Source organism: Tetrao urogallus (assembly GCF_951394365.1).
Source record: "Tetrao urogallus genome assembly, chromosome: 14".
Lineage (NCBI taxonomy): Eukaryota > Metazoa > Chordata > Aves > Galliformes > Phasianidae > Tetrao > Tetrao urogallus.
The window spans coordinates 12,822,703-12,847,939 of record NC_136827.1 but is presented as its reverse complement, the minus strand read 5'-3'; the positions used below and the strand labels follow the sequence as shown (position 1 = coordinate 12,847,939).

The following is a 25,237-nucleotide window of genomic DNA, read 5'->3' as shown; positions in this document are numbered from 1 at the left end:
CTTCTGTGAAGCATGCTCAGCTCCAGAAACATCCCATGGCCTGCCATGGGCTCTTGTCACTTCTGGGGCAAGGAGGAGAAGAAGAGGGGCTGCTAAGCTGCAAGTGTGGGAGATCCAGGCTGAGCTGTGAGGGAGCCTGAGAGCACAGCCAGCTGCGGGACTCTCACGCTCAGTGGGTGAAGCTGAAAAGGTCTGCAGGGAGCCTCATGCGGGGGGATTTGGGCTCAGTTTTCTGCTGCAGTGCTGCTTCGAGCAGGCCTGTGCTCCTGGCTCCAGGGCAGCTCGAAGAGCAGCCAGAGGACATTGTTCTCAAGGGAAGAACCAGGGTCAAACCAAAGCCACCTCCAACATGATGCTCAGCAAAGAATCTCTGGATCCGGGATTTGATTTTGTACTTGTTTCTGCCCTACCCTGCCCCATCACCCTCTCCTTTGCCTGTTCTCTTGGTGGTCTGCGTGTTTTTCCCTTCGGCTCCCATTAACACAAGCCAGGTCTTCCCAGGGTGGGCCATAGTCCAGAGAAGAGGTTGGAGTAGCAGCTGGGTGTAATTAGAGATCCAGGGACCAGGAAAGATTTACTTTTCATTCAAAAGTAGTAGTAGTGTCCCACAGGCAAAACCTTCTTCTCAAGGCGTGGGGCAGACATGGGCTTGAGATCTCACAGGGAGAAGGGGAACCTTGGAGCCATGCTGAGACTTGTCACCTGTGGGTGGTGTGAAGGATGCTGCACAACTCCAGAGGGGCACATTTTTTCCCACTGTGATTCTCCTTCATACTAATTGACAGCTAGCAAGTGCACAAAGAAAGGGCAATCTCATCCTTCCCATGCAGGAAAAGAAAGGCTTTCCGCTTCATGGTGCTAAATAGGTCTGTTCATGCTTGACTGCAAAAGACACTTGCTTCAACCACACCTCCAACTTCAGAACGTCCTTTAGCCTTGGATCAATCTGCAGGCAACACAGGGCTGTGTCTGCAGTTCCCAGTTTCCCATTGGCTTCCCTGCCTTAAGCTGCCGCAAGAACACAGGTCTGCCTCACTGTGTGTGGTACTCACAGTCCATGTGGGAGGTTGTGGCCAAACGTGTCCAGGGTGACCTGGAAAAGCCTTGCTGGGTCTGCAGAGAGTCAGCACGGCAAGAGCCAGAATCTCCACACTCTCCATGGCAGCTTGTGGCTGACCACAGCCCAGCCATGCATTTCCTACTGCCTAGCATACACCACGGCTCCTCAGGTCGCTCTATGAACAAGCCCACAAACACTTGGCTTCCCATACCATGTGGAATCAGCTCAGTATGAGCATCAAGCAGCCTTGCTTCTGTCTCTATTCCCTGGCAGAGAACTGATCCACAAAGTAAGAGTAATGCCATCTGTTCCAGAGAAAGTTAAATATGTTTGTGACAAGACAAGAACACAATACAAGCCAAGTGTTTGTAGTAATTGCTTAGTGGTTATATTTAACTCTGAGAAATACCCCTCTGAGGCCCATGCTGAATTTATACCCCTACTGAGCCCTAGCACTCAGATCCCAGGCATGGATCTGCTTTCAGCTGCTGGAGGGAAACTCCAGCTTGGCTTTTTTTTTCTCTCTCTAATGTGTTTTCCAAGATAAGGAGTAGTGATGAGAACATGTACAGTCAAATGCCCCAGTGTGGGACAAATCAGTTCAGACACAACACCTTCTCAGAGCCAGACTCCAAAATGACCAGCTCCCCTCTAGGAGTTATTGACCCAGCCTGGCTCGGGCTTCTCTTCCTTCACCCTCAAATGTGCAAAGCAGAGAATGAAATCCCAGCTTTATAGAAAAGCTGTCAGCTTCTCATAACCAACACCAAGCACAGCCCTGCCTTCTCCTATGGGCATTTCTCTATGCCCCCCAAATAATCTGCCAGATTTGGAAACCAGAACTACAACTCCAACAGTGTGATGAGGTGAGAACAAACATCAGAGACAAGACCAGGAGAGTTAGGAAGCCAGTTCCCCCGAAACACTTACAAGGAAGCTATCAGATCATGCAAGTGTTTGCCTTCCTTCTGCCTGCAAGACTCCAGTAGAGGCTAACACCACCTCCTTTGAGAGGCTTCCAGCTTCTTTTCCAATTAATTGATTAGATTAATTCACACTTGGTTCATGTAGCAGATTTCTAATAAGCCACGGTTATCTACAGGCACGCTGCAGCTAAGATCCCCCTGACAGGCTCTCCTTGCCAGGTCCTTACCAGCTGTGAGTGGTCTATAGGCAGAGCTGTGCCTGCCTGCACTGTACCTGCAGGTGATGGTCAGCGTGTCCTTGGCGTTGATGATGTGTTCTTCCTCAGTGATACTCAGAGTAGGAGGGGTCATAGAATAGCTGCTCACCAGATCTGTGGAGAGAAAGGAGATAGGGTGTGATGCAGACATCTGCCAGTGCAGACCCACTGATGTGGACAGCAGCTGGGCATCACGAGCCTGGACTGGAACAAAGCCTCTTGAAGCAAACATCTCATCTTACAATCGTTAAGGTCAGAAAAGAAAACTAAAATAATATAGTCCAACCATCAGCCCATCATCACCATGACCACTAACCACGTCCTCACTGCCACACCAATGCCAGAAAAAGAATGAAAGATCAGAAATCAGGGCATCGAGGTGTTCTTTACCAGATGACTTTGGCTGAGCTCACCTGCAGCACTGATAAACGGTATGTGCTAACCAGAGCTGTATCAAAGCACTCAAGGGCTACAAAAATCCACCCGCAAAGGGATCACAAGTGCTCTTGGATTTGCACAGAAGCTCTCAGGGGCCAGCAGGCCCCTCTGCCTTTGGGTACAGACAGTCACATGAAGCGGACTGACCCTTTGGGGATGACAGCAGCGCCCTTCCCTTAGCGCCACAGGGGACAAGAATTCCAGGAGTGAAACTATCCAGGCTCACAGGAGATGCAGATCAACACATTATCACACACTTCTCCCAGCTTTTGTCTGGGAGAGTCCCACTCCTGGTGGGCTCACGTCTCCGGCACGCAGCGCAGGACACGCACCGTGCGAGCTGCTCACGGACAAACATCTCGAAGTACCGGTTACTCTCGGAGCTGTTTTCCATTAGCGCGGTGCTTCTAACTGTCACTGCTTCATGATCTTTATCTTAAAACTCCAGCTTCTGGGGATACAAGATAATGCAGAAGAAAAGCTTTGATGACTGCAAGACGAGTGAACGAACTAACCAGAGAGGGGAAAAAATAGAGTTGTGAAATGTGAAAACGTGACTCAGGTAGACGCTAAATGCTAAGGAAGAAAGGAATGCAATAAATATGCTGCTAGCTTGATCTTTATAGACGTGTGAGGTTTGTGCAATTGCAGTCTGCTCGGGTCTGACTCCTTCCTTCATACCATTTAAACCCATTTATCAATCACAGAGTAACCTGGCAGAGCAGCAGCAACGCCACGTGAGGCCTCTCCTCCAAAACCAGCGCCAACAGACGCAAATCTCCCCATAGGAGAGCCCTGCCACGCTCTGCGGGACAGCCTCAAATCTGCCCTCAGCAACCAGGGGCATCAAATGGCTGCCAGTCCCTGGCACCACCAGGCCTTGGAGGGCCAGTGCTTAGAGCCACGGCTGCTGCGGGGGCTGCAGAGGGACGTGCGGAGCAGCACTGCCGGGCTGAGCCTGCCGCCCTTCTTCTGCCCGATTGTTCTCCATTTCCTTCCCGCCCGCGCGTGGCTCCGCAGCAGCCATCCCCATGGCTGCCCCCATGGCAACGGCAGGACGCACGCCATCGCCACCCACCATCTCCATCGCCCTCCTCCGCCTGCGTGGAGCCCCGCTCGCCACGGCTGGTCCCACAGACAGCCATCAGTGTCGTCAATGAGCCAGCCAGCACAGCAGCCATTGCTTGGTGCTCAACCCGTCCGTGGGATCGGTGTCATGGAGGACGCTCTGCTTCCAACTCCCCTTCCCCGGCGCAGGGGACTGGGGATGTCCCACACAAAAATGTGCCCTGTGGGCTGTGAAAATAAACAAGCGCATTTTTGGTCAAATCCCTTCGAAATGTAACAAGGTTTATTAAAAAAGGCGGGGAGGAATCTGACCACTAAGCTGCACTTCCTATGAATGCCGGACACAATTATCCCCCTGCAAACACTGTTCTCCAGATGGCCACAGCCTGTCAGTGCCCCACATCAGCGAGAAGGCGACAGACTCATGCTTGCCATGGGGCTGGGCTGGTTCCCTAAAAGCTCATCTCAAAACCTTGGCGCCACGCAAAGCCCTAAACCCATGACCAGGGATGGTGGGAGCCTCATGGTTGATGGCAGACAAGTAACCCCCGCGTGCCTTCACATGCCATGGGGTGACCTGCTGCAACCAGCGCCGGGGGGTGGAGGGGAAAGGATCTGTGCAGGTTGAGGCTGTGGGATTCCTGCAGATGCATCCTGTCTGCGGCACTCCACAAGTACAACAGGAAAAGGAACCACGGCTCCCTCTGAAAGCACCGCAGTTTGGGGATGGGGATGCTCCCGTGGCCAGTGCAGGGCTGGGCCCTGTGGCTACCCAGCCCCCCCCACTATTCTCTGTGGCCATCCAACCACCTCCCCAGCCTGTGGCTGGTGGCAGCTTTGGGGACTTCCTGTGCAGGTGCCCGCAGTCACTTATGGCACCTAGCACAGGCAAGGGATGCATGGAGCTATCCATCTGCAAAAGCATCTGCAGGGCCACAAACCTTCCCCAAAATCACCCTCCACCCCTCTCTGTGCTCAATAGCTGGATCCACCCCCTGCTGCACCATCCTTCCCCGTGGGAGGGGGTGCCCCATAAGTGCTGATCTCGGCCGTTAAATCTCCTCCACACAGATGGTTTGTGTCTCCGGCAAATCCCAGGGTGCGAGGGAGATGTCTCCAGAGCACTGAGAGTCTCCTCTTCTCCCAGTCCCTCCTTCCCCACCTCCAGCCCCATGATGCTTTATCTCCTCGGCCTGAGGGTGCACACTGAATTGTGCCCTTGTGCGGGGAGAGCATTAATGTAATTAAAAAGGCATGCGGCAGCCCCGGCAGGCTTTGTTTTTTCAAGATGGTTTCCAAGCAAGTTGGCAGTGGGATATTAAAATAAACAGAAGGGGGATTGATGGGATGCGGAGAGAGGAAGCAGGATCCCACAGCCGCTCACACCTTGTCTAATTTCAGAGAAGTGCACTTCCCAGCAGTTTCTCTAGCCTTGATCTCTCAGTACACAGCTCTGAAAGGGGCAAGGCTGAATCCTCTCCTTATCACTGGCGGCTCTATCATTTTCCCCAGCCCCTTCCACCCCTCTTCCCACAGCCTGCAACCACCACAGCTCTCAGCACAATGGCAGGGCTACCCATATAGTGTGCAGCCATGTCCTGCATCCTAGGGCCTGGCTGGGAAGCCATGCTCCCCCAGGAAGGGTTATCCACCCCACAGTGCCCTGCTGAGACTGAGCAGCCTGCAGGAAGCCCTGTGCCGGATCCTGCTTCCAAGCCCCCCCACACCCCTCAGCACCTCTGTGCTTCCCCTTCCCTCCCTCTCTGCTGAGTCGGCCCCGCTGACTGATTAACGGGGCGCCTTTCCGGAGAGGCGTTTTGTTCACTCTGTCCTTCTCGCTGACTTCCTTCCCCAGTGCTAGTCCGGATTGCTCTTGCTGTAGCCACCATGAGTCCCCAGCTAAACACATCTTGTGCTCCTGCTGCCAAACTCACTGCCTGAGGGTTTTGTGATCTAAGCCGGACAACAACACGCATGCAGCAAAGCTCCCCTGGACACACTCCAAGTGCTTTTGGTCCAATCCCTTCAGCTCTCCCTTCTTGCTCAATTCCTCTTTCCCTCTTCCCTTTGCTCAAGAAAAGTCACCCGGATCCTGCTACTGCTCTATCTTCACTCTAGGCCTGTCGCTAGCAGATAGAGTGATGCAGCTCCTCTTGCACAGCATCTCCTGTTTTTCTTGGGTCTCATCCCCAGCCTGAACCCTTGGCTGCCCCAAGCTCAGGCCCTCTATGGAGGCTCTCCCTGCACAAGCAGGGAAAGGCATGCACTTAGCACTATGGTGCATGATGACACGTCAATGTCAGCAAATACCTGCTCCTGGCAAGTCAATGACAAAATACCAGATGGCAGCTGGGGAAACAGATTGAACAACCCTTTTTGATGCAGAAGAGGGGCAAATCACTTCTCTGGGTTTCCAGGCTAGGCCTATCAAATCAGCAGCATTTGCCTTCAGAACTCCACATGCACCATTTGTCCTCGCCCTGCAGATCCTAACCCTGGCACACACAGGTGCAATCCCCCTGCTCTGCCCCAGTCACCCCTTCCCCACACAGCTGCCTGGAGACAGGGGACCTAATCCTAAGCCACACACACAAAGTCCACACGCCAGGGGGAGAAAGAACCACACAAGCATCCCCTTGCAGGGCTGAATATCCCACATGGAGCAGCTCCTGCCCACACTCAGGGCAGGCATCCAGCCGTGGGCTGGAGCAGCAAAGCACAAACATCATGCTCACAAGGAGCAAGGAGCTGGCAAGAACAAGGGGAGGATGGATGCATGGCAGGCATCTCCTCCTCTTGTTTTGCAGAGAGGTGTGATATCACATACAGATGAGAAATGAATGGCCATGGGAATGAAGCGTTGGGTGTTTTCTCTCCAACCTGACAGCAGGCAGGGAGAGCCCTAAAGCATGGTGAGAATAGACACTGAAACAGAGCGGCCTCTGCCCCAGGACTCCAAGCAGGGTGCTGTTCCCTTGGCCATGGAGATTTACATCCATGGAACTCACCTCCCTGAAATATCACCAAACACAAATGTGGTGGAGCTGTGCCCTCACCACTCTGCAGATATTCACAAAGCATCAGGTGCTCCTTTGCTCCAAACAGGGAACAAAGACATGAAGGGATTCCTGCAGGGGTCTCCTGCAAGGGAGCCAGGAGATTAATAATTACAGGAATTCAATCAACGCTCAGTGTTGTGTTGATCATCATTAGCACATGCTGGAGCCTTTAGCGTCCAACCCTACAGCACAACAGCCCTGTGGCTGCAACCCAAACAGCTGCCATAGCCTCAGTGCTAGCACCCCAGGGTCTGCTTCACCTCTCAGTGTTCATAGGCTTTAAGTAACTGGTTATTTTTTATTGGCAAGGCACACAATCCCATAATCCCTGCACTGATGGGAAGTAAAGCAAAGCTGCAAACCCTTTGGGTTCCTCCAGCTTTTAGACTTGCATGCCAGTGGCCCTATCAGGAGGCAGAAACAGAGGAGTTCAACACAGGGTGCAACATGGAAGCACCCAAACCACCGCGTGCCACTGCTTCAGGCATCCAGCACGGGCACAGCCACCCACGTGCCAGGAGTGGCTGCCACGCTGTGCCCTGCAGCATCCCCATCACACAGTGTTTATCTGTCTGCCTCTCTCCGCTCCCCCCGCAGGAAGCACTATCTCACCATCGCCCTGCTTGCTCCAGCCCAGTTTCCTGCTCCATCCTGCCAGGTTTACCCTGCTTTTTCCTCCCCCCCCTCCCCCTGCCCCATAGCTCTCAGGCCATGTTTGCATTTCTGTCTCCTGCCGTCTTTCCTCTCCCTCCCCCCGATGCTCGTTCCCCACTCCATCCTCCCCAAGAGGCTGCGTCCTGAGCCAAAGTTAGCCTCTGTCAGGTACCTCGCGTCCGGCCCGGGGCAGTGGGTCAGCCGGGGCCACCCTGCAGACCTCCTCCAGGATCTCTGCTGTCAGCAGCCTCCCCGTGCCCCGGGGGACCGGCTGTTTGCTGCTCTTGCTGGGCCAGGGATGCTCCCGCACATCACAGCCCGTTTCCCCACCAGCCCGCCCTTTGCTGCTGGCCAGACACCGCTTTGTTTGGTCCCTCGCTCCCTGGATTGCTCCAGGTTTGTTGGCCGCCCGCTCCTGCCCGGAGAATCTTTTTCCTGCTTTTGAGATAGAGGATGATCCAACCATCTGTGTGTTTTATTTCCTTGTAGAAACTAACAAGTCGAGGATTGTTTCCTCTCCCTGACATTTCAGAGGGCAGCTCTGGCACAGCGGGACGCACAGCGCCTGCAGACAGGAACAGCCCCGTTCTGCCCAGAGGATTCACTCTTCAAGGGCCAGAAAGCCCCAAATATGCCAGAACAGGCAGCTCCCACCTTGCCACCACCTCCACACAGCCCTGCTTAGCATACACAGCCACCCCTCTTCCAGCGGCCCCTATTAACTGCATGGCTAAACCCTTGTAGAACTCAATTAAAACTACCCTCCCACATCCTAAAGACTGTCAGGTTGCTTCTCTTCCTACTTTAATTAACTTCTTTCCAAATCTCATCCTGCTCATGTTCTCTGCCCTGCAGGACGTGATTAGTGTGGCGCAGAAAGAGCAGAGGGATCAGACGGCTTTAGGGGTCGGAGACGGAACCAGCACCATTTGTTGCACCTCTTACCTGAAAGGATGTGATGGATGCACAAGTGAGGTACCAGACTCGGTACCATTAACCACATCCTTACCACCAGTTGATCCCTGAGCCATGCTCAGGTGAAGCACCCTGTGAAGAGAGCCAGAGCTGGGCCAGTGGGAGGGCAGAGCTCAGTGAGGTGGCATCCACCTCTCGATGGGAGATGCATCTAACTGGAAGTCAGGGGAATCCCCAGGGCCATCACTAAACGCAGAGAGAAAAGGGCAGTGGCATTTGGAAAGAAAATAAATCAAGTTGAATGCTTGCTTTTTGCTTGATGTGCGTGGGTTTAATTGCTGGCCTTTGGAGTTTGGCTTTTGCCAAGACTGTTGACTTGTGAATGAGCTGAGCAGGTCAGCAAAGCAGTGCCCAGACAGCATCAGGGTGGGCTTCTCTGGGCACCTGCAAGGCTTGCAGCTGGGCTGGGAGGCATCGTGCCAAGAGGAGAAGCCCTGCTGCTCCATCTCCCCACCCCTGGGGTTTCCATCCAGATGTTTGCTACTTGGCTGCCAGCAGAAATCAACACAGAGCCCTCCAACCATGCAGCTGCCCCAGAGCTGGCAATGCCCACCCTGCTCCACAGCACAACCTGGCCTCAAGCTACTCTTCAGCTGCTGAGTGCAGGAGAGCTGATGAGCAGGGTGAGTGGGGGAAAAAACAGTTTTGCAATTAGGCGATTATCTTAGAATCATAGAATCACCAAGGTTGGGCCTTGGAAAACCTGGATTCAGTTCTCCATCTGTTCCAGGCTCCCTGTAATGCAGCCTCTGTGCACCTCTAGCCCTACCTGTGAAGGGGGCAGATCAGCAGGAACTGGGAAAAAAAAATACTCAAGGAAAAAAGGAGGAATACTTACAGCTCCTGATGAAAGATAACATGGAACAAAGAAAACAGATTTATCCTGGAGTCATTGCAACATTAGAAAGGTCCATTAGATGAAGACTGGTCCAGAAAGCAGGAACCACAAGCAAAGGGCAGGAGGCACATTAACTTCCTGCTCATCAAAGCCAGGTTTTCAAGCAACAAGTATAATCTAAAAATAATCATAATGAAAAAGCAAAGGGAAGAGTGGTCACGGGCATGAGAGCACGCTGCTGCCTGGGGAGCCCAAGCACAGAGCCCTCCACGTGCAGTCTCCATGTGCACACCCGCACGTGTGCACAGCGCATCCGCACAGCCCCTTCTGCCTCCACCACCGGGGTGGGCACAGGGGGAGGCAGGAAGATTGCAGGGATCTGCTTCAAAGAAGCATTCGTCACCGGGGGCGACGGCGGAGGAAGGAAACCTCAGGTACGAGGTCAGACGTGTGAGCGGGGAGCGCTGCGGGAACAGCCGAGCGATCACTGCAGACCCAAGAGCCCCCCCACCATCCACGAGCAGGGAGAATAGGAATTTCAGCCTGAAAAACACTGCAGCACAGTGGGCTTTCTGCCACCCTTGAAGGCAGCTGGAGCTGGCCAAACCCAGAGCCTTCCCTGACGTGGTTAATAAAAATCTGACTGCTCTCTGCGGGATCCCCAAGAGGAACAGGATTGGAGAGGAGTGCAGTGATGTTCTGCCTGCACGCGGGGCTCTGCTGGGCTGCTCTTCACACCAACAAGGCAGCAGGTCCTGCCTTCTTCCTGCCAGCTCTGTGGGGTTCCCAGGGTGCGGTGCGGACACGCTCTGGGTTTCTCTTGGCACACAGCTGTGCCCACAAGCCAAGACCTGCTGCAGTGGGAGATGATAATCATCAGCTCTAAGAGCCAAAGTGCATCAGGGCATCCGCGTCACTCGAGATTAGCTGGCTGCTGAACATCTGCACAACTCGCTCTCTCCTCACCTCCTCCTAACACCCCTCATGCAGATACGAAATTCATCTAACTCCCTTCCAAGAGAGGCTGAGTTTGAAATGTCACACTCTGTAGATCACAGCAGGACTCCTACGATGGAACACCCAACCCAAATGGCAGCATTAGGCTGTGGTGCTATTTGAAGGCCAGCAAGCTACACCACCTTATGCTGCTTTTAAAAATAGCTTCCAAGGGGGTTACCAAGCTCCATAACAACCCAATTACAAAGCTCTACCCAGAGCTTAACAGTTGTTTTCCCATTCAAAGGTGCTTCCCTTCCGCGCAGCCCAGCGGGCAGAGCACGCAAGCAGCCCGATGGGAAGGAAGCGCTGACACATGCGAATGACTTCCACTGGAGAAGCAGAGTACCAGCAGGGGGAATGGTGCTAAGGAGACCACACGCCACTTCCTCAGCTGTTGCTGCCTGGTCACTGCCAGGTGCCCGCAGCCTCACGGCGCGATGGGAAGGCATTGGCTTGGGACCATTTTGCAAGGCGGCAATTGGTCCAAGGGGCTGAGTAGAGATGTGGGCAGGGGGACCAGAGTTCCTCTGGGCACCTCTTCTCACTCGTACAACTCTCCTAAGTTCACATGGGGCCCTGTTTATTTTTCTTTCTTTCTTTTTTTAAACCTACTATTGTACTAAGAAGTGCTTTTCTTTTGGAAAAGGTGACTGCGGGGCCAACACCGCACGGAGTCTCCTGCTGCCTTCCATCACCACCATAACCCCACGGCCAACGCTTATCTGCGATGAAGGCAGCTTTGTGTTCCCACTGTCATATAAAAGGAGACCCCGGCGCTCCCTCCTGCCCCATACATTCTTCAAAATGCCACCCAGGCCTTGTCAGTGCCCTGACCAAGTGGCTCCTCTGTTCTGTGCACTAGGACATCCCGGGGGGAAGAGAGGATGGACAGCATATGCCCAGATCCCATCCCAGTGTGGAGTCCTCAGGCTAGATGGATGTTCCACAAAGCAACACTGGGTGACTCCATTTGCAGCACAGCATCACCTGCCCCTTATCCCATCCCAGCCCAATGGCCCTGTACTGCCCACCCATCAGCTCAGGGACACCCATGGTGTGAATACGAGCATCTCTCATGGGACACCTCGCACCGCAACCGCTCCCCACCATTGAACCTCTACTCTTAGCTTCCCGAGGGCTAAATGCTGCAGCACCATGATGGGATGACGGCCGCTCAGAGCAGATCACAGTGGGGACAGCTCAGGTTGGGACAGCCCATGGCGAAGTGATGGATTTCTACAGGCACTCGGTGCCGTCACCTCTGCTGGATGCTGTTTCTTTGCTGTCATCACTCTGAGCTGGCAGTTTTCAAATCCAAATACAAATCACAATTTGTGCCCAACCTTCTGCCTTGGTAGATATCAAGATTTACTGCTGTCCCAGGAAACTGTTGACTTTACCCTTACTTTTGTCAGTATTTATTATTTTAGGTCACCACATCCACCATCCATCTCAGCAGACGGCCGTATTTCAGAACGAGGGAAAACAAGTCGCAGGCAGAGGGCAGAGCCCTGGAGCCAGTCCACAGCACACACACATCTGCATGGACACACACGTGCTTCCCCAGCCAACGTGGGTCCCACGCACCCTGCCCACATGGGGAAATCATGCTGGGTTTGGGATGCTCCTTTGCTTCACCCTGCCCATCCCTGAGCAGCTCCCCAACAAAAGCCCTTCAACACCACTTGGAGGATGGCACGGAGCATCTCTCTCCCCTCTGGCTGCAGGCCATGGGGTAGGGCACTATCCTCAGCTTTGCTGTGACTGCGTCCGGGTGAGATGACGGCTGTGGCAGGAAGGTGCTGTGGGAAGTTAGCTCATGGGAGTTAGCTCACACTGCTGCAATGTTAGCGTGTATCACGCGGGGAAGTGACGCCAGGAGCAGCATGTGTAACTTCAAACAAACAATTTGCACCGTGCACTCTGCTGCTTTTTCTGCCCCGGAACCCGGGGAGGATGCCAAAGCCCTGTTATCCCTGTGGGGATTGAGCTGAGCCCTGCTCTGGGGGCAGAAGGCAGGGGCTCCTGCTGCTTTCTCCATCCACCAGGCCTGTGTGCATCCGTGGCACTGGCTGTGGTGGATGATGGGATCAGAGAGGGCGATGCTCAGAGGGCACAGAATTGTAATAGTTTAAATATTCCTCAGCTAAAACAGAATTGGCCAGACACACATCTCGGAGCTCCCGGTGCCCCAGGGAACACTCTCCAGGCAGCAAAGGAGCAGTGATCCCTTCTCATGAGCCCTGCACACCCCACGCACAGTGATGTCAATCTGCGTGCTGCACAGTCAACCTGAGAGTTCAGTGTCCACACGGAGGGTAAGGGCTGCTCTGCTTAGGGCTTGCTCTTTAAAAAAATACAGTCTCTCTGTACATTCTGCCCTTTTAAAATACATTAATTGCCATGGAAACAATGCTCTTATTGGTATGGGAGCAGCCTGCTGGCCTCCACAGATGCAAGATAAAAATCAATGAATACATTGAAATCCAGGCTTCACTTCGGGACCTTTTGTGGTTTTGGGGCTGGTCACCGTGGGCACACACATGAGAAGCTAACAGGATGCCATGTCCTATGGAGACAAAGCAGGATGCAACACGCAGTGACATCTGCGCTCGGTTGGCGCAGCCCTGCACGGACGGCAGTCCCAGTGCTGATGCCTGTGCTCAGCCACAGCTCCTGGTGCTGCTCACACCCAGCTCCTGGCTGCCATTCACACCCCCACTGCCAGCAAGCAGAAAACCTTGCCTTCACACCAAGCAGCGCCCAGGGGAAGGGCTGTGGGTGCCCTCCGTGCCCACGGACATCCCAACCCAGGGCCAGAACTGCCCCGCTCCCCACTGTGCCGCCCAGCTCAGTGCTCCCCGTGCTGTTATCAGGCAGTGACAGTTTCCGCCATCAGATTCCTCCTGTCCGTCAGGAAAGCTAAATAAGGAACATCGTTCAGGCGGCTGCAGGAAGAGGGGAAATGCAGGGACATCCGGCCCAGCTGCCAATTTTTCCTTTCCCATGAACCACCGCTGACCTCCGCCAGGGAGAACCTGGACACCAAGCCTGGCACTGGCACTGCACCGTTTTGCTTAACCCTACCCTGTGCTAGAGTACTGTCACCATCACAGCACCACGTACACCATGTGTGGGTAGAGAACCGCCGTGCATGGGGTTTTGGATGTACCAAAGGATCTCAAGAGCATCACTGCACTGTGCTCAATCCTTCCTTGCACACACAGGCAGGTCAACTCCCACCTTTCCCCTTCATCTCTGCTCACTACACAGCTCTGTCCATCGGTGATGGGGGATGGAGACAAGGAGGGTTTGCAGCCCTTCTCACACCCTGCGTGTGGATACACCTGGTTTCTTGCTGCCTTTCCCTGCACAGGCGACTTTGTTTGGTCGCTCTGTGACCAGATTGAAGAGAATGCACTCCGATGTCTCATGCCATTCCCCACAGCCCTGTCCCATTGCTTGGAGCCTTTCCAAGACCCCCTGCACTGATCCTCCCCATTAGCACATGACGTCCGTCCCACAGCACCTCCACGCTTGGCCCGAACGCTGCTCACGCTGGGAGGCGGGGGCAGAACCGCAGCAAGAAAAACAATTAGCACGTGGGAGAAGCTGTAAGGTGAAACACAAGTCACTGCCTCAGACCTGTTTCTGATCCCCCAGTAGAGAAAAGACTCCAGGACAGATCTCTGCCTTTAAAACCAGGGGGACTTTCACCGGGATCCTCCTCGCCCAGTTGAGCGCAGGCCATCTCTGCGCTCACAGTGAGCACCGCAGATGGGCAATAACACTTGGTGCTGAAAGCATCACAGCTATTCCAACCAGAGAGAAAAAGCCCCCCTGGGGCCCGGTGAACCCTCTCTTGTAACAACATGAAACGAGAAACAAAGGTCTGGGATAACCAGAGGCAATAAAACCCTGGAATTAATTTAACCAGATGCCAATGCAGCTGCAGCAGCATTTCTTTTGCTGATGAAGGTCTTGGGATAAGCTCAGCTCTGGTGCAGGGCACAGTCCCGGGCTCCTCCACTGGACCCTCCTGAGCCAGTGCACCCTTGCCTGGTGGGGACATGCAGGAACAGAGATGCTACCATATGCCTCAGCCCCAGGTGACACTGCACTCTTCATCTCCCCACCACAGTCACCCACAGGGAACCACCGCGCTGTGATTTTGCCTGTCCTGCCCAGCGGAAGAGCTCTGCGGTGTTGGGCTGTTTCTCACAAGGAAACCACAACCACTCCCTGGGCAGTGAGATCTGGTTGGCACGAGTCACTGAGCTTATTGCCATGCCTGCAGCACCCCCTGGGCTTGGTGCAGCCTTGGGTGGGATGAATGTGGCATAAATACGCAGCCTCCCAAAACTAGGGTCCCCAAACCTTTGCCCCCATTGCTTGGTGCTGTTTAATCCAGCAGCCTGAATGCAAAGGTGCAGGTGATGCTCACTCTGTGGGCACACCCGTAGGGCTCATGCTGCTCCCCAAAGCCACCAAGGGCTGAGAACCCATTAAGGACCCCCACCTTGAGGCACCCTGAGCACCACAGGTGCATCGCACAGTGTTGGAGAAGTGACAGCCTGGCCCCAGCCCTGCTGCTGCTCCCATGGGATCCCGCTCTCCTTTCCCTCCCCAGGAACTGCCCTGAGAACAGCCTGTTCCCTCCCAGAACACCTGCCCTTCCCACGCCTGCCCTAGAAAATGCTGCTGGGCTGAGAACCCCCCGAGGATGGGGATCTCACGCGGAGCCGACGGGCAGCATGGAGTCTGGGTGGGTCCCTCCTGGATGGGGCCATTTTGGTGTCAGGGCTTTGCCCCCCCTCAGCCAAACATCAAACTGAGCTCAGCCACCATTCTCCCCGCAGCAGTATACACACAGGCAGCAAGCTGCAGGCTGGCATGCCCAAGTCAAATCCCAGGACAGGGAGAGCAGCCCATTCCTCTCAGGTTTTTCTTGAGCAAATGGTGAGGTCACTGGTGCCCCCTCCCCAGCACCGCTGTCCCAGCCCCGGCTCCGCTTCACCACCAAGTGACTGGGCTGAACCAGAGCAGGGCTTGCTGCACACTCCTGGGTTTTTGCATGAAAGGGTGTCGCTGAAACAGCCCATGTTTATTGCTTGCCATAAAGCAAGTGCTCCAAATCCCATCTGCAAGCATAAAAGTTGCTGCTGGCAGGGGTTGGCCGTGCACCCGGCTGGGAGGTCTGTGTGCTTTGAGGAGGGCAGCAGCAGCTGCCAGCGCCATCGGCTCGTGTCCTACACAAGCACGGGCCCTTCCTTCGCACCATGGGGTCACGGTGCAGGAGCGGGGCAGGGCGTGAGCGATCCCACTGCTGTGCATGGAGGCTGACCCTGGGATGCTCCACCCTGGGGTCACTGTGCAGCTGGGGCACAGAGAGCCCACCTCCTCCCACCGTGCAGAGCAATGGGGTGCAGAACCAGGATGGGCTCTCCGTGTCCCAAACCAAACTATTCCACCATCCACACACGGAGCAATCTTGCACTCACATCCCTGTTTCTGAGGGGAGCAAATACTGGCATGCAGTTGGGAGCATCGAAAAATTGGTTTCAGGTACAGCAGGACAGAAGGCAGAGATAACAGATGATCTTTAAGGTCACTTCCAACCCATGCCATTCTATGACTCTGTCAGAGGAGGTACGGTCTCCTGCTTGAGCTCCACATCACCCTCCTGTACTCCAGAGCTCCAGAGCAGCGTGCAGCCCTGAGTGAGACCTACACAGAGCCCCACACTGCTCCCTGCACCTCGGGGAGATGGAGGGATTTGGCACAGCCACGCACCGCTCTGCAGACCGCTAACGAGAGAGCTGTGAGCAGCTGTGCCACCCGCAGCAGGTCCCCTCCTAGAAATGGAGCATCCATATCAGTGTGGGCACGGCGTGCTGGCTGTACCAACTGCAGCCGTGCGCCCATAGCCCGCTCTGAACCCCCACACCCAGACCCACAGCCTTCCCGGTGAACCAATGCTACCGCTGACAGTGAGTCACTGAGCTGAAGGCTACAAAAATTCTATCTGAGCCCCTGAATTTGTTCCCCTGCATTCTGCCTGCATTACCAACTTCCTATTGGTCTCGTTTCCATCTGTAGCACTTGACTCACACCAGTTTCCTAAGGCTCTGCTGCCCCATCCCTGGCGGTGCCGCCCGGTCCGCATCCCACGCTCAGAATGGAACAGCAGCCACCTGCCCCACGCCACAGCCGCGGGGCTCAGCTCGCCACCCTCAGCCTCTCGCCAATCCCCCGTCCTGGGGAGTCCAAGGTGGGCCACAGTGACCACCACGAGGAGGATGGGCAGCGGGCAGAGCTGTGCACGGATCCCTTCCTCCTCCTCCTGCCCTCCTCCCAGCACTACACCCGGCGCTCGGAGCGATGCCTCTGCCTACGAACAATAAAGGAGCGGAGCGCGGGTTGCCCTGCAGCTGCAAAGGAATCCCCACCGTAACACTCCGAGGACGTTTCCCCCCCTTGCACCGCGCACACCCGCAGCCCCGGCGCGGCGTCACAGCCGTCGGGAACAGCCGCGGTGCGCCCCATCGGGGCGGTGAACAGCGGCGGAACAGTCTGGGGCGCGGGACAGCCCTAAGAACAGTGCCTCCTTGTATCTCCGCGGGACACCTCGGAACGGGACACCTCGGAACGGGACACCTCGGAACGGGACACCTCGGAACGGGACACCTCGGAACGGGACACCTCGGAACGGCCCCGTCGGGGCAGCCGCACCCCCCGCATAACCGCAGGTGCCCGGTGCAGCCCCGCAGCGCGCCCCGCAGCGCTCACCTGCCTCCGAGACAATGCCGAGCCACAGCCAGAGGGGCAGCGTGCAAACTCTCTTCATCTCCGGAGCTGCGGGCGGTTCGGTGCGGAGCGGTGCGGAGCGCCCCGCACCCGAGCTCTGCTCCCGGCGCTCCCCAGCTGCGGCGACGCGCGGCGGCGGGCAGGGAGGGAGCACCGGGGCCGCTTCCTTTTCCTCGGGCCGCCCGCCGTCCTCCGCCGAACCCCGCGGGGCGCCGGGCGGGTACGGGGCGGGGCGGGGCGGTACGGGGCGGGCAGCGGGGCGGCGGGGAGGGGAGGGGGTGCTTGGGGGCTGCACCTGCGGCTCCGAGCAGCGGCGGGGGCTCGCGGCTGTGCTCAGCGCATCGCCACTCGTGTGCCTCCCAGCCCCGGGGGTGCACACCTTGCGCGTGGATGCGCGCAGCTCCTATCTCCACGCCTGTCTGTGCGCTCCCTGGAAGCTCACACCTGTGCATGCGCGGTCCTGCACCCCCGAGGGCACACCTGTGTGCACGCAAACGCAGCTGTTCCTTTAGGGACTACGGACCACCCTCCCGCAGGCCGTCCACACGCACCGGCAGCAGCTGTGCTGCTCTCAGCATCCACACATACCCCTAAGCACATACAATAAATCCTACTGCTGGCTGTGCACCCCACGATGCTCCGTGTATCTCACACACTCCTCTCCTTTTGCTCCTTTTCCCAAACCCATCTTTCACACCACGGGGCACAGCAAGTGGATGGCAGCAGGGTGCTGGCACTGGGACGACATGGCTGTGGACATGGAGGTGATGCTGGAGCTCCAGGAGCACATTGCAGCCCCAGCCTCCTGCTCATGTGCCCTCCGAGCATCAAATGGATAAATAAACACAGCCCCACGCTGTGCCCCGCAGGGTTGTTAGTTATGCACGCTTGCAGACACCAAATAGAGAAAAAGAGCTTGAATAAGAACCATGTGCTCGTGGCTTCTAAAAGGCATGAAAACATCTTGTGTGCTCAACTGCTTTCACTGCCAAACCTGGGGAAGAAATCACCCCGTCCCTTCCCTGGAGCTGTCAGAGGGAATCCAACCGCAGCTGTTATTTTATTCCAGCACCCCCGGCCTGCTGAGGGAGTCTTTAACCCCGGGAGAGCTGGATCATAGAACCACAAAATAATTAAGGTTGGAAATACCTTGAAGATCCCCAAGTCCAACCCCAACCCATCCCCACCGACCACATCCCTCAGTGCCACATCTCCTTGGTTCCTGCACACCTCCAGGGGCAGCGAACCCCCACCTCCCTGGGCAGCGTTTCAGAGAAGGAAGAGCAGAGGGTGCGAGCCGTGCTCCATGGAATCCTCCCGTATCCCAAAGATAACAGATTTTGGCTCCCGCACCTCCACCCCTGCAGTCCAGACACGGCACTGCACGGACCGGCCCATCCGCGATGCCGCCTAACGGCAGGACGCGGGGAGGGCTCATCCCACCGCAACGGGGAATTTTCCATCACAAACACACGGTAACTGCACGACTAGTGGGACCTTTCCATTGTTGCCGCCCTGGGAAACAAAAGGATCCCATTTTAACAGCTCACCTCCCTTCTGTACGCGGAGATGGAGCAAAACTTCCCCAAAGCAATGAGATTAAGGCACAGCAGAAGCTGCCAGGCTCCGATCAGCCCAGAGCACAGCCACACAAACACCACACCAAGGTGGCTCTGAAACACCAGGGACAGAACAAGGTAATCCACAAGGAAAACACAGCTGGTTGCTGGACAAGAGATGGGTGCTTCTCCCCATCCCCAAACACAGAGTCAGGTTGTAAAGGTCACTGCTCTCACACAGAGTCTGGAGTTTTTGCTCCACAGTACTATGGTTTATTGGCAAAATGCATTTCTGAGATAACGTTTAGAGGCAGACAGTATTTACATGCAGGGTTGAGGCTACACATACAGCAGCTTGGAGCAACAGTTTCCCTGCACATAGGAGCACACCAGCCATGTCCTGGGGAGGGCACAGGCTCTCCCAGCCTGGCAGGACCAGACAAGGACATTAAATCCCAAAACACAGTTCTGTTAGCGAGCAGCGTGCTGTGGTTCCTGCGTGCAGCACAGCATGGGGAGGAGTGTGTGCTACCTCAGGAGCCTGCTAGTACAGGCAGCTGGGACAAGCAGGTTTTGCTGCTCACCAGCTCTGCTTTTGGCAATAGGAAGGTGTAGGAGGTGGGAGCTCTGGCACATACTGCAATGAGCTGCTCACAGCTCGTGCAGCCACAGCTACCCACATGAAGCACGGGCAGCAGCAGAGCTGGCTGCCTCCTCCTCCCCGCTGCACTCATCGCCTGCCAGCTCTGCTGTCACCACACCTCAGGGATAGCTGCCACTTCTCCTGTGGTTTTAGGCAGTTCAGAGAGGTGACTGGTTTCAGCAGCATGTGCTGCAAGCGCCTGGGGTTCTGTTCTGCACGGGCAAAGAAAGCTGAGCCTCATCGACGAGGAAGTCACAGGCTCCAGCCATCACCTTAGGCTGCACTTCGCCTCTGCTTTGACCCTTCAGAGGGATACACACAATTCCACACATCCCAGGCCTAAAATCACAGCCAATCTGCTGGGCATCCCTCTCTGGAAGTCCAAGGCTGCCCGTGCCCCAGGCTGTGCTGCACTCCAGTCTAGCTGAACCCCACAGCCTCCAATCCAGGAGAAGGTACAGACACAGGAGCCTCTTTAACAAGCTTTAACGCTGGCCAAGCAGAAAGCTGTGCCGCTATCTCCGGGTTGCTGCGGGCCCTGCGCCGTGCACAGAGCTCCCTCTGCTGCCGGCAGACGGCACCTGGTTAACAGCTCTTAAACAGCACTGCAAACGCTTTTCTTGTCCACCGCTTACTTTAAACATGGGAGTGGAGGCGCGGAGGTGGCCCCAGTCCCACACAGGGGAGTTTCTCACAGGGGCACAGCATCCCACTCCCTCCAGCGATCACAGAGCCAGGTGGCAGATGCGCATGGGCTCTACGTTGTCCCTGCCATCACTGAAGCAGGTGCTGAAGAAGGGGCAGTACCTCTCTGCTGAGACCTCGTGGAAGGTGAAGAGATGGGACATGTCCTTAGCATCAAAGAAAGCCACGGTGCCCTCCTGGCAGTCTAGGAAGACCCCCACTTTGCGGGGAGGCTGCTGGGGAAACAGGCGCACCCAGGGGGTGGCAGTGGCCCAGTACTCCGTCTTGTTCCTCAGGCGAAGCGTCCAGTAGCCATTCTCTGGGCACAGCTTCACCTTCTCTGCCCGGTTCACAGCCTCAGCAGCCACCCCCAGGTCCCACTTGGTTTTGCTGCCCACCCACACCTCCCAGTAATGCTGGCCGCAGTCAAAGGTGCGCGAGGCCATGACGTTGACACACTGCTGGAAGCGCCGGGGGCTCCTGGGGACAGGCTGGGCTCTCTCCCGCTCTGTCACTGCTGTCAGGTCTCTGGAGAAGACCAGGTTGGGGTGGGCTGACTCAGGGTCAAAGGTGAGTGAGGCTGGAACTGTTGGAGAAGCCATGGACAGCACTTTCAGGTTACATGTTTCCCTGCAGAGCATCTCCAAGCCCCCCTGCTGCACCCCACAGCTGCAGCACATCCACCCCTCCCACCCATCTGCTCACCGGGGCAGATGGACTGCAGCATCTGCCTCCAGAAGATGTACTGCAAAGGGCCACCATGGTTGTCCCGGTAGTGCTGCAGGTCAAAGGCAGGCGAGGGCTTGACACTCACTGAAGGCCTGGGCAGAGAAAGTGATGGTCAGTCCTAATGCTGAGCCTCCTGTGCACAGGAACAAACTCAGGAGTGCAGCAGATCATCATGCACAACAGATTTGGTGAAGACTGAGCACCAATCTCTGTACCAGTGACTTATTCCCCTTGGCACAGAGCAAGCAAAGCACACAGCTCAGGAGTAGAACTGTAACAGACTGAGTGGACAGAGCTGGAAGTACCACCGCTGCTTGCACAGCACTGACCCACAACAGCTATCACCCAGCACACCCACACCATGCACAGGCCAAGCTGCATCCCCCATGCAGAGAAGGGACACTTCTCCATAGCAGCACTGCTCTAGGAAACGCTACCCTCAGCTATTCTCGCTGCTCAGACAAACCTGCCCTTCAATGTCAGTTTTGCAGACCCTTGAGCAGCGAGAAACTGTGAGAAAGAGCAGAGAAGTCAAAGCACCCAAATGAAGTCTGCTCCCATTTGTAGCATGCATGGCTCTTGCACTCATCCCAAGCAGCACATCTCCTGCACACTCCCTCCAGTTGGGCTGTCTCAGCACGCGTGTTCCCCAGGGAGAGCATCTAGCGCGTGCTGCAGACCAGCCCTCATCTGACACAGCAGCAGTTGTCTGCTGAGCAGCCTGCAATGCTTTCAGAAGTCAAGATAAGAGCCCTCCCTCGTATGGTCCCAGCCAGAGACAGAGATAAGCAGAGAAATCAGCTTCTTTCATGCCAGACACGTACCTGATATCCAGGCTCTCCACCTGCAGTGAGGACCAGAGAGAATTAGCAGTCATTGTCTGTAATTCATGCAGCTGCACAAATAAACTCTCTGTCCTGACTTCTACTGTCACGTAGCAGAGGAAAGCAAGCCGCAAGAACCCCCTCCACCCTGGGGAAAACTGGCTGGGCACTGAGGCTCGGAAGATTTCACAGGGGTGGCAGAAGGAGGAAGGCCTCTAAGACCCATCACATCCAAGGGATTGTTGTGTCCCCTGGTAGCCAAGGCCTCCAGACTCAAAGGAGTCAGGCAGACAATCCAGAGGGATGGCAGCAAGAGCAACTTCCAGCTACAGCCTGGTGTGTCATTTAAGACTCTCTTCATCCCAGAAGAATGTCTGGAAACAACCCTCTGCCTCCTGCCACAGCCAGCCAAGCACGCTTACCTCCAACAATGACACCTCTTCCATGTTGCTCAGGGTTTGCTCCAGGCGCTCCATATCTCTCCGCAGCACTGCCATTCCTTCCTCCAGCTGGTGGACGTCCCCATGCAGCCGTGCCAGCGCCTGCTCCTCCTCTTTGCCTAGCTCTGCCAGCACAGCTCTCTCCTCTTCCTCCAGGATCTGATGCAGGCGAGTGAACTCTGCCCGGATCTTGAAGTTCAGCTCCCCAGATGCTTTCTGAGCAGAAGACAACAGTAATGAGTCTGGCAGTCAAAACACACAGACGTGTGAGATGGCTGGGCACATTTCTCTGCTTATAGAGTCCTAAAAATCAGTTTCAGACATACCCACAACTTTTTGGAAGAAGAATTAGACATGGACAACTGCTGAGGCTGCATACAGCCATGGGGAACACCGAGCTCTACTGATAGTTTTGTTGCTTTAACTAAAAATCTTTGCATGCAGGTAGGAGCTCACAGCCCTTTCTCACCCCATCAGGAATTTGCTTAACATTTTATACTGGAGCACTTGTGTTTTTCTGGAGCTGCCTACTTCATGGTTCAGGTTAGGATTCATTTCACATCATGCCAGACACCAAACAGAGGTGCCTGACACTGGCAACTTGCTGCTGTTTTCCCCGAAATACCTCAGTTCCATAGGGCCCTTAGTTTGTACTAGAGAAAGCTGTGCCAAATAATCTCTGTACTTAAGGCTGATAAAATCCTGTTACAGTCTCTTCAGAGAGCATTTCCCCTCTCTAAGGTGTTTGATTGGCCAGTCAACCTTGTGGTGCTCTCACTACCTTCCTTTACAAGACATAGCCAATGACTTTTTCTTGCCTCTTTAAGCTTTTAATCTCTAAGAGCAATCTTAGTTATTATTTTCTAGCTGAGTTTGCCAAACACACATCCTTTCTACCATCATGATACTGATCTCACTCAAAGTATGCCTCCAGCTTTACCAGCCAGCCATGGCACCCCAGCCTCTTTTTTTGCTTTAGCAGATGCTTGTGCTGACACACCAGATCAGACTTGATTCTGAAGACCTTCTACCATCAGTTTAATTGTACCTCTGAACTACTTGTTCTTTCCTTTAACCCTCCTTTCCTGTCTTTTAGTACTTCTATGCCACTCAACAAGGAAGCTTAGTCAGCCTGTGGCTGTTCTTGTCTCAGAGATCAATGATGAGCAGGCAGACCGGTACTACTCCAGCATGGAGACAAACACTAGAGAAACACCTGGGCATATCACATCCTCTCAGAGCTGCACAGTAAGCCTAAGCAGTCCTTGTAGCAAGGCCACTGCTCTCTGCAGCATCACCAGCACTGCTGATCCAGCCCTACCAGCTTTGCTGTCTGCCCTCCAGACACATAAGAGGTTTCTACAGCTTCCAAGATTCAACCCTTTTCAAAGAATGAGCCTGCTGGATGAAGAGGGGCTGCTCAAGTAGCAACACATGGACATGCAGCTCCTTTGTGAATGTTAGCCCAGGGATTTATGACAGAGCAAGGGTGCCCATCTAACCTCAAACTTCACTCCAAAACCTGCAGCCAGGCTGGCTCAAGCACAGGACAGCAGAATACATAAAAAAAGGCAGTGAGGTTCAAGAAGCTTCCCTGGGCTTTGCTCTTGCTTACTCTGTCTTCACCAGTACTGGGATTACAGATGGTCACTTTCCCTTCTAGAAAGGCTTCTCAGCCACTGACCAAATATCTGTGCAACCGCTGTGGCAACCCTAAAGGCTTCCCTCAGGCAAACACCCACCACCACCCAGGGGGGCACATGAAGAGTGCTGGCTCAGCAGTTACCGTCAGGCTACAGATATCTCCCTGCACTGCACGCTTTTGCTGCAAGAACTTCTCCATCTCTTTCTGATGGGCTTGTAAAGCTTCTTCCAGGCGCTTCTGCAGGAACAAGGAAAAGAAGATAATCCCTTTTCGATTTTTTGCTGCAACTCAAGAGCAAAGCCAACTCAAGGCCAGCACTGGAAGGAAGGCACAATTGGATTTCCCAAAACAGCAACAAGGGAGGGGACAGACTTTTTTAGCAGTGTCTGTTGCGATAGGACAAGAGGAAGTGGTATCAAATGGGTGACTTCGACTGGATATAAGGAAGAAATTCTCTTATGAGAAGGGTGGTGAGGCACTGGTTGCTCAGAGATGGTGGTGCCCCATCCGTGCAGACAGCCACGGTCAGGCTGGAGGGGCTCTGAGCACCTGACGGAGCTGTGGGTGCCCCTCTTCAGTGCAGGGGAGTTGGACCAGATGGCCTTTAATGGTCCCTTCCAACTCAAGCGATTCTACAAACGACTGGGACTTCCAGACCGGGATATCTGTTTGCTAAAGAAACCATCCTGCAGGGAACTGACTGCTGCAGGGCCCAGCTCCCGGAGCAGCACATCCCCTCCTCCCTTCGGGGCTCACCTGCACCTGGTGCCGGTGCTCCTGGGAGCCGCAGAGCCGCACTTTTTCCACCAGCCCGGCCAGCAGGTGGTGCGTACGGAAGGTGGGCCGGGGGAACTGCCGGCGGCACTGCGGGCACGAAGCGACCCTGGGGCCGCTGGCCCAGTACCGTTGGATGCAGGCCTTGCAGTAGTGGTGCATGCAGTCCAGCATGACGGGCTGGCTGAACAGCTCGCAGCAGATGGCACAGGTCAGCTCCTCCCGCAGGCTGTGCTCCCGACCGCCCGCTGCCATCGCTGCACGCCCGCCGCCGCCCACCGAGGCCCCTTTCTTCCTTCGGCGACGGCCGAACCCGCCGTCGCTCGGACCTCCCGGCCGGGCGAGGAAAGTTGGGATCCCCGGGGAACCTCCGGACCCCGCACAGCCGGCCCGGCCCGCAGCCCACCGCCTCCCAACTTTGAGTCCTCGGCCCCGCGCTGATTGACGTCCTCTTCGACCAATCGCCGTGCGAACGCTCCGCCCGCCCCTCCATTCATTGGTCGGGAGCTGAGCCCGGGAATAGGGTTGGGCTTCGGCATGTGACGTGGTCACGTGTGAGCGGGCCGGGCCTCGTGGGGTGCAGGGGAGCTGCGGTGTGAGAGTGCTGCGGGGCATTGCCTTGCACTGTGACGTGCTGCATGGCATTGCCTTGCACTGTCACAGTGCTGCGGGGCATTGCCTTGCACTGTGACGTGCTGCATGGCATTGCCTTGCACTGTCACAGTGCTGCGGGGCATTGCCTTGCACTGTGACGTGCTGCATGGCATTGCCTTGCACTGTCACAGTGCTGCGGGGCATTGCCTTGCACTGTGACGTGCTGCATGGCATTGCCTTGCACTGTCACAGTGCTGCGGGGCA

The 25,237-nt window shown here is 55.5% G+C and overlaps 2 protein-coding genes across 2 annotated transcripts in view; both read right to left on the bottom strand.

Annotated features, from left to right (window-relative positions):
• Window positions 1–17,121, bottom strand: part of FLT4 (fms related receptor tyrosine kinase 4) — a gene marked incomplete at both ends in the record, with an annotated part of 43,071 nt that extends 25,950 nt beyond the window's left edge. Inside the window, 2 exons of the mRNA XM_079542384.1 lie at window positions 2,261–2,357; window positions 17,064–17,121. Coding sequence (XP_079398510.1) covers window positions 2,261–2,357; window positions 17,064–17,121 — 155 coding nt within the window. The remainder of the gene's footprint in view (window positions 1–2,260; window positions 2,358–17,063) is intronic.
• A 2,887-nt stretch (window positions 17,122–20,008) lies between these two features.
• On the bottom strand, window positions 20,009–24,918 carry LOC306951949 (E3 ubiquitin-protein ligase TRIM62-like; the record flags this gene model as incomplete). Its single annotated transcript, XM_079542552.1, is given in 7 exon segments — window positions 20,009–20,553; window positions 20,673–20,788; window positions 21,923–22,176; window positions 23,747–23,842; window positions 24,362–24,688; window positions 24,690–24,770; window positions 24,772–24,918. Coding segments are annotated over 7 exon segments (1,566 nt in total).
• Window positions 24,919–25,237: the final 319 nt, after the last annotated feature.